At 38.9% G+C, this 12,432-nt stretch overlaps 1 protein-coding gene across 1 annotated transcript in view; it reads right to left on the reverse strand.

The window, feature by feature from the left end:
• The window catches only part of TAS2R5 (taste 2 receptor member 5), a 102,961-nt gene extending 91,017 nt beyond the window's left edge, over nt 1-11,944 (reverse strand). The window contains exon 1 of the mRNA XM_074378987.1: nt 1,616-11,944. Coding sequence (XP_074235088.1) covers nt 10,171-11,070 — 900 coding nt within the window. The 5' untranslated portion in view covers nt 11,071-11,944 and the 3' untranslated portion in view covers nt 1,616-10,170. The remainder of the gene's footprint in view (nt 1-1,615) is intronic.
• Nucleotides 11,945-12,432: the final 488 nt, after the last annotated feature.

The raw sequence follows: 12,432 nt of genomic DNA on the forward strand, positions 1-12,432 counted from the left end.
TGAGTTCATGAAGGCAGAACCCTCACAAATGGGATTAATGCCCTCATAAAAGAGAGCCAGAGGTCTCACGTCCCCCTTTTGCCATGTGAGGTTACAGCAAGACAGTAGTCTATGAACCAGGAAGTGAACTTCATCATACACCAAATCTGCTGGTGCCTTGATCCTGAATTCACAGGCTCTAGAACCATGAGAAATAAATTTTTGTTGTTTATAAGCTTCACACAGTCAACACTATTGTTATAGGTGATAGAGTAATTCCAGATATCCAAAAGACAGAGACATGTAGGACAAGAATGGGTAAAGCAGCCTCCCCGCAGGTGAAGATTCGAGAAAAAATTGCACATTATCCTTGGAGTCATATTTTCTACTCTTACGGTTTAAAATATAATCTATACTTTAATGAATTTTGTAGTAGGTAGAATAATGGCCCTGCAAAGGGTCCACATTCTAAGCTCATGAATATAATATAATCGGATTTAACTATGGTTCTGAACGTCAAAATTAGCAGATTAACCCAGATTTTCTGGTGAATCCAATGTCACCAAATAGAGGCAGGCAGATCACAAGGTCAGGAGTTCGAGACCAGCCTGGCCAATATGGTAAAACCCATCTCTACTAAAAATACAAAAAAAAAAAAAAAATTAGCCAGGTGTTGGCACATGCCTGTAATCCCAGCTACTCAGGAGGCTGAGGTAAGAGAATCGTTTGAATCCGGGAGGCAGAGGTTGCAGCAAGCCAAGATCGCACCATTGCACTCCAGCCTGGGCAACAGAGTGAAACTCTGTCTCAAAAAAAAAAAAAAAAAAAAAGTGAAAAAGGAAAGCAGAAGATGTTGTTGGGGAGATGTAACAACAGAACAAGAGGCAGGAGAGATTCAAATCATGAGAAGACACTGACCAGCTATTGCAGGCTTTGAAACAAACAGAAAGGGAACCTACAAGGCAAAGAATGTGAGCAGACCCCAGAAGCTGGGAAGGGCCCTCACCTGACAACTGGCAAGGAAATGGTGGATCACAGCTGTACAGAATTCTACAACCAATCTGCATGAGCAGGTTGGAAATAGACTCTCCAGAAAGGTGCATAACTCTGTTGACACCTTGATTTTAGTTCAGTAAAATCTTTATCAAACTTCTGACCTACAGTACTCTAAGATAATACATCTGTGTTGCTTTAGGCTACCTGTAGTAATTTGTTACAGCAGCCATAGAAAACACACTTTTAAATACACATATCCAAAAATAGCTATTAGTACTTTTTATAATGAAATGTTAAAACCTTCAATGGCTCCCAGTTTTCCTGAGAATAAATTCGAAATTCTAGGCTTAGAATGGTAAACTTAGAACTCTAAACTTATAATGGTATCTAGACTTTCTCGAGACTTCCCATACACCCCTTCCCATTACTCCCCCCTCCAAAAAAAGTATTTTTCAATAAATAGTCTGCCACTTGGAATTGTTTTCTGACCCCATGAAATGCAAATTTGGGTACAAAAGAATGTCAGAGAAAAATATAAGAGCCCAATACCCTCTCTTTAAGTTGGTAACCTGGTCAAGACCCAAACATAACACAGCCAGATCCATTTAAAAAACAACAGGCTAGACACAATGGCACACACCTGTAATCCCAGCAATTTGGGATGTGGAGGCAGGTGGATTGCTTGAGCTCGGGAGTTTGAGACCAGCCAGGACAACGTGATGAAACCCTGTCTCTACAAAAAAAAAAAAAAAAAAAAAAAAATTTAATTAGCCAGATGTGGTGGTGTCTGTCTGTGGTCCCAGCTACTCGGGAGGCTGAGGTGGGAGGATCACCTGAACCCAGTAGGTCAAGGCTGCAGTGAGCCGTGATCACACCACTGTACTCCAGGCTCGGTGACAGAGTGAGACCCTGCCTCAAAAACAACAACGACCACCACCATTTTTCAGCTGAAATTAAATCTTCAAGTGTTGAAACCATGTCCCAGGCAATGGGAACTATTTCCTCTTTTCCCAATTGCCTGTAATTTAGGGAAAAGCAAATCATACCAATTACTATTCAATTAACTCCTCTAGTTTGTTTTCTCTCCCCAGTGAGAGTGCTATTCTCCAGGCATAGTGACCAGCAACATGGGCTTCGAGGCTGAATTATCAAGAGGATACTTTGCCTGACTGTGGGGGATACTCCCCTAAGATCTCTTGCCCTCTACTCCTTTCACTCCTGGCTCCTTCATCTGAGGTTGTACTGTGCTCTTTCCTTCAGGGAGGTGTCAGCTGACCTTCACTGATGTTATTTTACTCATCTCAATGCCTAACCTCTCAAAAGGCTTTGAGATTTTATTCCACCTTTGACAGAAAGGCAAGTTGCCTCTTTAACCTTCGCCTCCCAGGTTCAAGCTATTCTCCTGCCTCAGCCTCCCAAGTAGCTGGGATTACAGGCACCCACCACCACATCCAGTTTTTGTTGTTGTTGTTTTTGTATTTTTAGTAGAGATGGGGTTTCACTATGTTGGCCAGGCTGGTCTTGAACTCTTGTTTAGCTTGTTTTCTACGTGAAAATATTTTAACTATTACTGTTTCAATGTATTAAATAAGTAGCCAGATTCTTATTCCTAAATCAGTTTTGGTAAATTGTATTTTTCTAGAAATTTACAATTTCATCTAAGTTTTCAAATTTCCTGAAGCAAATTTATTTATAGTATCTTTATTCTTTTTTAATATTTTCTGTATCTGTAGCTAAGGACCATTCTGCATTCATACTATTTAGCTTCTCTCTTTTGTTCCTAATTTATCTCATTGGTGGTTTCTTAGTCTGCTCAGGACGCCATAACAAAATACCATAAACTGGGTAGCTTATGGTATATAAATACATTTCTCACAGTTTTAGAAGCTGCAAAATCCAAGATCTAGGCACTGGCAGATTCAGTGTCTGATGAGGGCCCACTTCCTTGTGGATATACAGCCATCTTTTCCCTGGATCCTTACATGGTATAAGGGCAAATGAGCGCTCTAGGACCTCTTTTATAAGGGTACAGTATTAGTCTGTTTTTACGCTGCTGATAAAGATATACCTACTGGACAATTTACAAAAGAAAGAGGTTTAATTGAACTTACAGTTAAACGTGGCTGGGGAAGCCTCACAATCAACATGGAAGGAAAGGAGGAGCAAGTGACATCTTGCCTTGATGACAGCAGGGAAAGAGAGAAGCGCTTGTGTAGTGGAACTCCCTTTTATAGCCATCAGATCTCATCAGACTTATTCACTATCACAAGAACAGCATGGGAAAAACCTGCCCCCATGATTCAATTACCTCCCACTGGTTCCCTCTCATAACACGTGGGAATTCAAGATGAGATTTGGGTAGGAACTCAGCTAAACCATATCAGGCACTAATCCCATTCATTAAGGTTCTACACTCAGTACCTGACAGCACCCTCAAAATCCCACCTCCAAATACCATCACACTGAGGATTAGTTTTCAATATACAAATTTTGGAGGGACACAAACATTCAGTCTATACCAAATGACTTTTCTACCTTGTTACTCTTTTCAAAGAATGAACTTTTGGGTTTTTTTTTCACATATATCAGTCAGAAAAACAACACATTTGAAGAAATAAATGAAGAAAATTTAATAATTTGTGAGTGCTTGGGAAAGATTAAAGGAATCGTGATCATTTGAAATTTTATTTATATTTTCCGTTGATTTCTTCCATATCTTTATTATCTCTTTCCCTGTAGTCCTTAGTCCAAGGTCATTGAAAACTAACTTTTCAGTTAGTTAGAAATTTTGCATATCACCCATGTTCTGCCCTGAACCCACAATTTATCAATCCTATTCAGTTTAGCATTTAGAATGCTTCCAATTTTTGCATATCACCCATGTTCTGCCCTGAACCCACAATTTATCAATCCTATTCAGTTTAGCATTTAGAATGCTTCCAATTTTTCAGTTTTATAAATAACTGTGATGAACATCTTCGTAAAAGCAACTTTACATAGATCTTTAATAGAGATATATTTACAAAGTATAATTGCTATATGAGGATATATACCTATGTGTTAAAATATACTGTCAAATTGTCCCTCAGAATATTATACCAATTAGTGCATCTTTTCTCAGTGTATGAGAACATCCTTTCCCTGTATTCTCAACAAAACCATTATCTTTCTTTTTTTAATCTTTGCTAACTGGATAAACACAAAATGGTATTACAAAATGTCACTTTTTTATGACTAGTGAGAAATAACAATGTTTATAAACCATGTATATTGATTTATTTTTTTAATTGCCTCCAAAGCCTTTTTCATTTTTCTATTGGAATGTTTGGAATGACATGGTTCTTTTTTTCTTTCTTTCTTTGAGACGGAGTGCTCTGTTGCCTGGGCTGGAGTGCAGTGGCGCGATCTCAGCTCACTGCAACCTCTGCCTCCTGAGCTCAAGTGATTCTCTCGCCTACGCCTCCCAAGTAGCTAGGATTACGGGCACCTGCCACCATGCCCAGCTAATTTTTTGTACTTTTAGTAGATATGGGGTTTCACTACGCTGGCCAGGCTGATCTCAAACTCCTGACCTTGTGATCCTCCCAGCTCAGCCTCCCAAAGTGCTGACATTACAGGCATGAGCCACTGTGCCTAGCCTGTTATGGTTCTTTTTTAATGGTTTTGTAACAATAATAATAACTCATTCTTCTAGCTATATATGCTTAGCTGTGATTTTGTCCTCTGTTTATCCATTGCTATTTACAGTTAAATGCATCCTGTTTATGACATGAAGAAGTTTTAATTTTTTATGTGATCACATATGTTAATAATTTTTTGATGATTTTTGTCCTTGATAGCATAATTAGAAATTTCTTCTTCCATATTCCAATAATTCATTCATCTGTATTTTCTTTGAGCTTTTTATGGTTTCATTTCTTACACTTTATTCTTTAACTCAAATTTAGTAAAGATAATGTGAAATAAAAATCTAAAATTACTATATCCTAAATGCTTAGCCACTTGTTTCAGCAGGTGGCTGAATAATCCTTTTTGAAAAGAAGACCACATTTATCATCTGTTAAATTTACATATTTACCTGGTGTTTCTATTCTATTTTCTTTATCTCTTTATTATTCTTTGCAAGTACAAATATTTAAAATTATTTCTTCTAAATCCTGTCATTTCTGACAATATGAATAAATCCAAGGACCTTATGCTAAATGAAATAAGCCAGGCACAGAAAGACAAACACCTCATGATCTCACTTATATGTGGAATCTAAAACAATCAAACTCATAGAAGCAGGGTGTAGGATGATAGTTACCAGAGGCTGGGTGGTGGAGGGAATCAGGAAATGTTAGTCAAAGAGTAAAATGTTACAGTTAAGTTACACAAGTGGAATAAACAAGTTTTTAAGGTGATAAATATATTAATTAACTTGATTTAATCATTCCATACTGTATATATATAACATCACTATCACTGTGTACCCCATAATTTACATTATTACTTGTCAAAGTGTAAATAAATTATTTTTCCTAAATAGCAGTATGACAATAATATTAAAGATAAAAAATTATATCCATTATTATATACCAGGTACTCTTTTAAGCCCTTTACATCTATTAATTCATTTAATCTTCATGACAACCTATGAGGTATATACAGGCCTTCCTTCATAAAGTGATATATATATTCTTATAAAACTTTAAATTCTGCAAAATCAAGCACAAAATATGAGTTTATTTGGGGGTGGGACAGAATAAGGTTGGAGAAGACTATTGAAAACCCATGTTACTGTGTACCCAGAGAATACCAACTGAAATAAAAGCAACCCTAATAAAAATCCTAGAATGATCTATCTCTATAGCCTTTGCACTCAACATCTGTCAGTCATTTATTCTCAGCCTTTATACTGGGGCTTACGTTTCTTTCAAAGTATAGATAGATCTTTGAGGGAATTAAAGAATGTGGAAGTCCTTGAAGCCACTCCACAGCTTCCACTAAAGGAGATCACTGCAGCAAAGTTTTCAGCTTCTTTCTTAAGATGCTCATATATTGCTAAGGCTTTCCCTTTAATCGGAAGAAAGTTGACCCGCTTGTTTCTTTGTCTTCAGTTGAAATGTTTAATTTTTACTGTTTCTTTTGCTGCACCTAACAAATTCTGATGCACAGGCAATTATCTGTGCTATTTTTTTCCCTCCAGAATCATCTCCAATTCTATGCCACATTGACTTCTTTAATTCATTTGTAAATGTGACATCACAATCTCTCCAAATCCTTTAGTTTTAAGATTTTCTTTGATTGTTCAAATATTTCAGAATTTTCTCACTAACCTTATGACAATCAACCCACTGAGCCTTCACTGACATTTTTAGAGTTAACTCCCCATTTATAATTCATATAAAATATGTTCCTAGTCAGAAAAAAAATATTTCTAAACTTTTCTTCTTAGTGTTACTTGAAAATAAGAACAAAATATTTATGAGAATAAAATGTCATTTAGAAATCTTTTGCTATATTCTCCTGAGAAATGTCAATCTGATTCTTGATCTGTTCTTTCTAAGTTTTGCAAAATTTCCTTTGTCTTTGATATTCTTAAATCTCTACAATGTGTTTAAGTGAGAAGAATTCCTTCCACTTTATCTGTCTTCAACACCCCTTGAGCCCTTTTAGTCTGTCTTTTTTCATCATTAACGTAATGCAATTCTTGATCATTAATTCTTCAAATATTTCATTCCTTGTGCTCATTTTCTTCATTTCCTTCTGGGGCTCCAACCATTCCTATGATTGTCCTTTTATTTCTATTTGCCATATTGCTTTGCTTTTAAATTTTTCATCTCTTTATTACTTCATCACATCTCCTGCGAGTTTCTAGAGCTGGCCTTCCAGTGCATTAATTCCACATTAGCAGCTGTACCCATTCTGCTGCTTAAATCAATGGTGAAATAATTCATTTCACCTAATTTAAAAATGTGTATTTCAGAAGTCAAAGGGAAATCTGACTTTTTCTCACCCTAGGGCCTGTCAGCTAGAGCAGGCATGTGATCGAGAACCAGCCAGCCAAGAATCCCACCCAGGATGGCTCAAAGAGACACATTCTCAGATGCAGTGGCAGTGTCAACAACACAGTGCTGACAGCTGAAATGGGAGAGGTGGTGCCAGCATCAGTCCCTGGAGCATGACTTGATTGTGTTCTTGTCTATTTAGCCCGTCTTGGTTCCCATTCTGAGGTTGATTCTCCAGCCTTCTCCTTGGTTCTAAAATGTAGTCAATTTCCTTTCAATAAGTGTATTTTCTCCTTAAGTCATACGAAGCTGGACTATGTCATTCATAACTGATAGCACAGGTGACAGAAGTTGAGATATGGGAGAAGTGCAGAACAGGTAAAGCACTAATTTCTTCCTCCTACATAATTAGGACTCTATGGATATTGTCATAAGGCATGGTTCAAAAAGCAGGGTTGAAAATATATTACCTATAATTGTAAAAGTAATGACTGTCCGAATGACAAAATAAAACTTATCAAATTTAGGAGAGGAAATCTGATTAGGGGTAAAATGAGATAATTCCCAAACCTTGATGAATGGAACTCAAAAGCTACAGTTTAAAGCTGATAAGACAAGAGAGCCAAAATCTTACTATTTAGAATTGTAAAAAATAACCACTAAAAGAACTAACACAAGTGATAAGACAAAATTCTATCCAGGTGGTAGGACTGATAATGGAAGGCAGAATGGGAAAATGTTGCTGTTTATTTTCTACCTTTCTGTGCTGTTCAATTCATTTTTAGCCATGCTCATATATCACATTTTTAACATTTCACACCTCCTCTAGGCTACACCACCACAGAGCATATCACATAATTAAATGTAAGGCCATTAATACACACACACACACACACACACACACACACACACATGCACACACACACACGCACATGGATCCAGCTGCAACTCTAAAAATGCAAATTATAAAAGATTCAATTACATAGGAATTAATTCAAGAGTATATATTTGCCTTTGGATTTGTTTTCTTTGCTAAAACACAAAGCAGTCTCATACTCATCATAAGCTAAATTGTGTACAGAAAAAGAAGGAAACCAACAGGCTAATCCCATTTTGAATTCTTACAAGTATGAACAATGAGCTACTTAGAATTTACTGGAAAGAGCACAAGACTTGGAGTCAAAAAATCTGGGACTACACCATCTACATTATTTACAAGTTGATGATCTTGGGCAAATCATCACTCCAGCCTTGTCACCTGTAAATTGGGGATAAAACTGCTGACTGCATAGAGTTGCTATTAAAATAAAATGAGATAATGGACTATATGTGAGATTGGTAAAATGTAAAGCCAAATATAAATATTAAATACTATTATCATTATTACAGCAACTGATCACAAAGGACATCTGTAAAAAAAAATAGAAATGGCATAATGAAAATTAATCCTACTAACAAATATATAACCAAGAAGCAGCACCTTTCTATTTAAAAAGAATGAATATGATCCATCCCAGGACACAAAATATGGTACTTGACCTCACACAACTCACAGTGGCAATGGGAACTAGTCTTCCCCTCTGTGATGACTGATACCCACATGTGCCTAGCATGTACCTCAATTCTCAGCTTCAGGTAAGAAAAAGATATGTTTGAGAGAAGAGATTAATGAAAGTAGATTCGTATGGTCAATAGGAAGCAGAAAAGAATGTTTAAGAACATCAAGTGTTACCATTTAAATTTCAGATCCCCCAGAACTGAAACAAAGAAGGCAGAGAAAGAGGTGCATAGAAAAGTCTGTATCAAGAGGGATGGGATTCAAAGGAGGGAAGGGCAAAGTTAGCTCATTAGGAAAGTAGCATGTTAGGCCGGGCGCGGTGTCTCAAGCCTGTAATCCCAGCACTTTGGGAGGCCGAGACGGGTGGATCACGAGGTCGAGAGATCGAGACCATCCTGGTCAACAAGGTGAAACCCCGTCTCTACTAAAAATACAAAAAATTAGCTGGGCATGGTGGCATGTGCCTGTAATCCCAGCTACTCAGGAGGCTGAGGCAGGAGAATTGCCTGAACCCAGGAGGCGGAGGTTGCGGTGAGCCGAGATCGCGTCATTGCACTCCAGCCTGGGTAACAAGAGCGAAACTCCGTCTCAAAAAAAAAAAAAAAAAAAAAGAAAGTAGCATGTTGTAAAGCAAAGGGCCCTGGACCAGGAGTCAAGAAACAGCTCTAGTCCCAGCACTGCCACAAGCTCTCTATGAAACCCTGGGCAGGACACTGCCCCTCTCAGGCCTCAGTTTCTTTACCTATAATACAAAGGAGGTGTTGTAAGAGTAGTTAATACAGCTAATCAATCTTTCACAAACTATTTATTGCTTATTATGGGATAGGCAGTTGTTCTAGTCTCCAGAGACATAGGAGAAAATAAAAGCAGACACAGCTCCTGCTGCCATGGATCTGGCATTCTCAATGATCTCCCTCCAAATCAAAGGCCTGACACTAGATCTCTGACTGTAGGCTGTGGTGCGGCCACAGTGGACAGACAAAATGGCTAAATGATTGAAGAGGAGACAGCATGACCTCTTCAAAAGCAGTCTTTTTTTTTTTTTTTTTTTTTTTTTTAAGCAGAAGCAAGTGCCCCTCACTCTCATGTTGCCCGATTTCAGGTCCTGAGCCTTGGAGCTTAAAACAGATGGTGGCATTCAACTGACTTTTACCCTGAAAGCCATGACTGGGGCTCCAAGAAAATTTCAGAAATATAAAATGTTTTGTTTTGTTTTTTAGTTAGATAATTAGAGTCATTACAGCAGAGAAATGGGGAAATTATTTGATGCTTTTCTAAAAAGCCTATCTAAAATGACTAACATTAATGTAATTTCATAAAATTTAACAATCACTATAATTGTTCCTAATCTGTTTTCTATAAGAAAACACAATTTATATATTAATTATTTGCTATATGTAGACAGAATATAATACCTCTTTCACCAAACATGAAGCCCTAACCTTGATTTCTGTAGTACATTAAAAAAATGTATTTTGTATTGTCAAAGGAGAAATAGTCTTGGGTTTTGATCCATATTTTCTGTTGCCCATTCATTAAATTGGAGTAAAAGAAGGAAAATCTTAAAAGACATGAAAGGCAGCTCCCTTATAGAGAGCTATCAACAGAGCATCCCAAGAGTGCCCTGACCACAAGCTTCTCCCCAGATCATGGGCCCCAGCATCTCCGAGCACACACTGTCTTCTGCAGGATCTTCTGACAAGTCTGCTTCACCCTAGGAATCCCCATAATCAGTATGAGGGAATGAAGAGAAGGATAGGCAGCCATGAGTGTCTCAGAGATGAAGACATTGGTGAGATTAGGAGGATAAGTCTTGGAGGTGATGGAGTAGGGGCTGGCTATGAAATAAACCAGGTGAAGTAAGAGGAAGCAGCCCAAGGACTTCAGGGCAGTGATGTGAGCCTTGGCTCGGGCATCCCTCCTACCAGCTGAATGGACCTTCATCTTCCTGTGGTGTGTATACAAAGAGACAATCAGCATCCCAGAGGAAACAAGGAACACTATGAAAGGCAACCAACTTCCTGAATTGAGCTGAAGTACATACAAGTACTGCCAACTTGCAAAGGGATACAGGATGGTGCTGTTTCCTTCGGGAGGACGATAGAGCATTAAGCCAATTCGGACTGTCAGTAACAAATTGATTATAAAGCACCACAGAAGGCACAAAAGACTCATGTTATAGGCCCTCCGCTTCAACCACAAGTAGGCAGGATGATCACAGGTTGTGATCTTCTTGCAATAGAAGACACCGAGGAAGGCGGCAAACCACAAGCTGGCTTGGCTTACCAGGACCCAGAAGATATTAAGATAGCGAAGCCAGAGGCTGCTCTGGAAAAGTGGAAACAAGCTTAAGTCCAAAATGATCAGCCACTGCAGGAGAAATCGGCAGCCAGCCAGGCCCAGGATAATGAGGTTATATGAGGACCAGCTGAATTTTCTGATCCATTCCCTAAAACTCCAGACCACGAGGACTCCATTTCCAATTAAACTGATGAGAAATTCAACCACTGCTACCAGCATCAGCAGTCCTAGGGCAGTAGTCAGCATGGCTGGGGAGGGGAGGCTCTCACTGCTCCTGGCTGAAGTCAGATTCCCTGGTAGTGATAACACACCAGGGTAAATTTTCACACCACAAAATCTGGATTTGACTTTGTCCTTCTGTAATCTATCTTCAAGCAAGACGGAATAGCTGTGACGAGGAACAGAGAGGTTGGAAATTATGATACCCTCTGTATTTGCATCTACATGAAGGAACCTTGTGCATAGACCCAGAGATGGCAAACAGTACTACAGACACTGGATCTCCATCTCAAAGGTTGTGGCCAAAGTCTAGACACCAGGATACAATGTAACAAGACCCCTCAACAAGAAAGACCAAATCAAAGCATGCTCATGCTCTATACATTGCCAGTTATAAGAGCATATGCTATATATTTTTTTAAAATTTTATTTTCATAAAAAGAACATTGGGCTTGGCACAGTGGCTAATGCCTATAATCCCAACACTGGCCAACATGGTGAAACCCTATATCTACAAAAAATACAAAAATTATCCAGGTGTGGTGGCAGGTATCTGTAGTCCCAACTACTCAGGAGGCTGAGGCAGGAGAATCACTTGAACCCAGGCTGCAGTGAGCCGAAATTGCACCACCGCACTCCAGCCTGGGCGACAGGGCAAGACTCCATCCCCCCACCAAAAAAAAAAAAAAAAAATGTAAGCATGATGAGAACTATCTATGAAGCTGTTAGGCAGGTAGGCCACTGCCCCTCTCTAGGCCTCAGTTGCTCTACTAATAACTGAATGGATGTAGGGCTAGATTTCCATTTCTTTTTTTTTTATTGCATTTTAGGTTTTGGGGTACATGTGAAGAACATGCAAGATTGTTGCATAGGTACACACATGGCAGTGGGATTTGCTGCCTTCCTTCCCATCACCTATATCTGGCATTTCTCCCCATGCTATCTCTCTCCCCAACTCCCCACCCCCTGCTGTTCCTCCCCTATTTCCCCCCAACAGACCCCAGTGTGTGATGCTCCCCTCCCTGTGTCCATGTGTTCTCATTGTTCAACACCCACCTATGAGTGAGAACGTGCAGTGTTTGATTTTCTGTTCTGGTGTCAGTTTGCTGAGAATGATGGTTTTCAGGTTCATCCATGTCCCTACAAAGGACATGAACTCATCATTTTTGGTGGCTGCATAATATTCCATGGTGCATATGTGCCACATTTTCCCTGTCCAGTTCATTTCTTGAGTAGATTTACAGAGTGCTTATTTTGTGTCAAGCTACAGTGTACTAGGCGCAGGGGATGACACCATTATAATACACAGTCCCTGCCTCCAGATAGTATTCGTTGTATATCATCTCCACCCAGCTGCAAGAGCTAGCATTCTAAAACTCTGGCTGTAGG

The sequence above is a fragment of the Saimiri boliviensis genome, chromosome 10 (assembly GCF_048565385.1).
Source record: "Saimiri boliviensis isolate mSaiBol1 chromosome 10, mSaiBol1.pri, whole genome shotgun sequence".
In the NCBI taxonomy this organism is placed as follows: Eukaryota; Metazoa; Chordata; class Mammalia; order Primates; family Cebidae; genus Saimiri; species Saimiri boliviensis.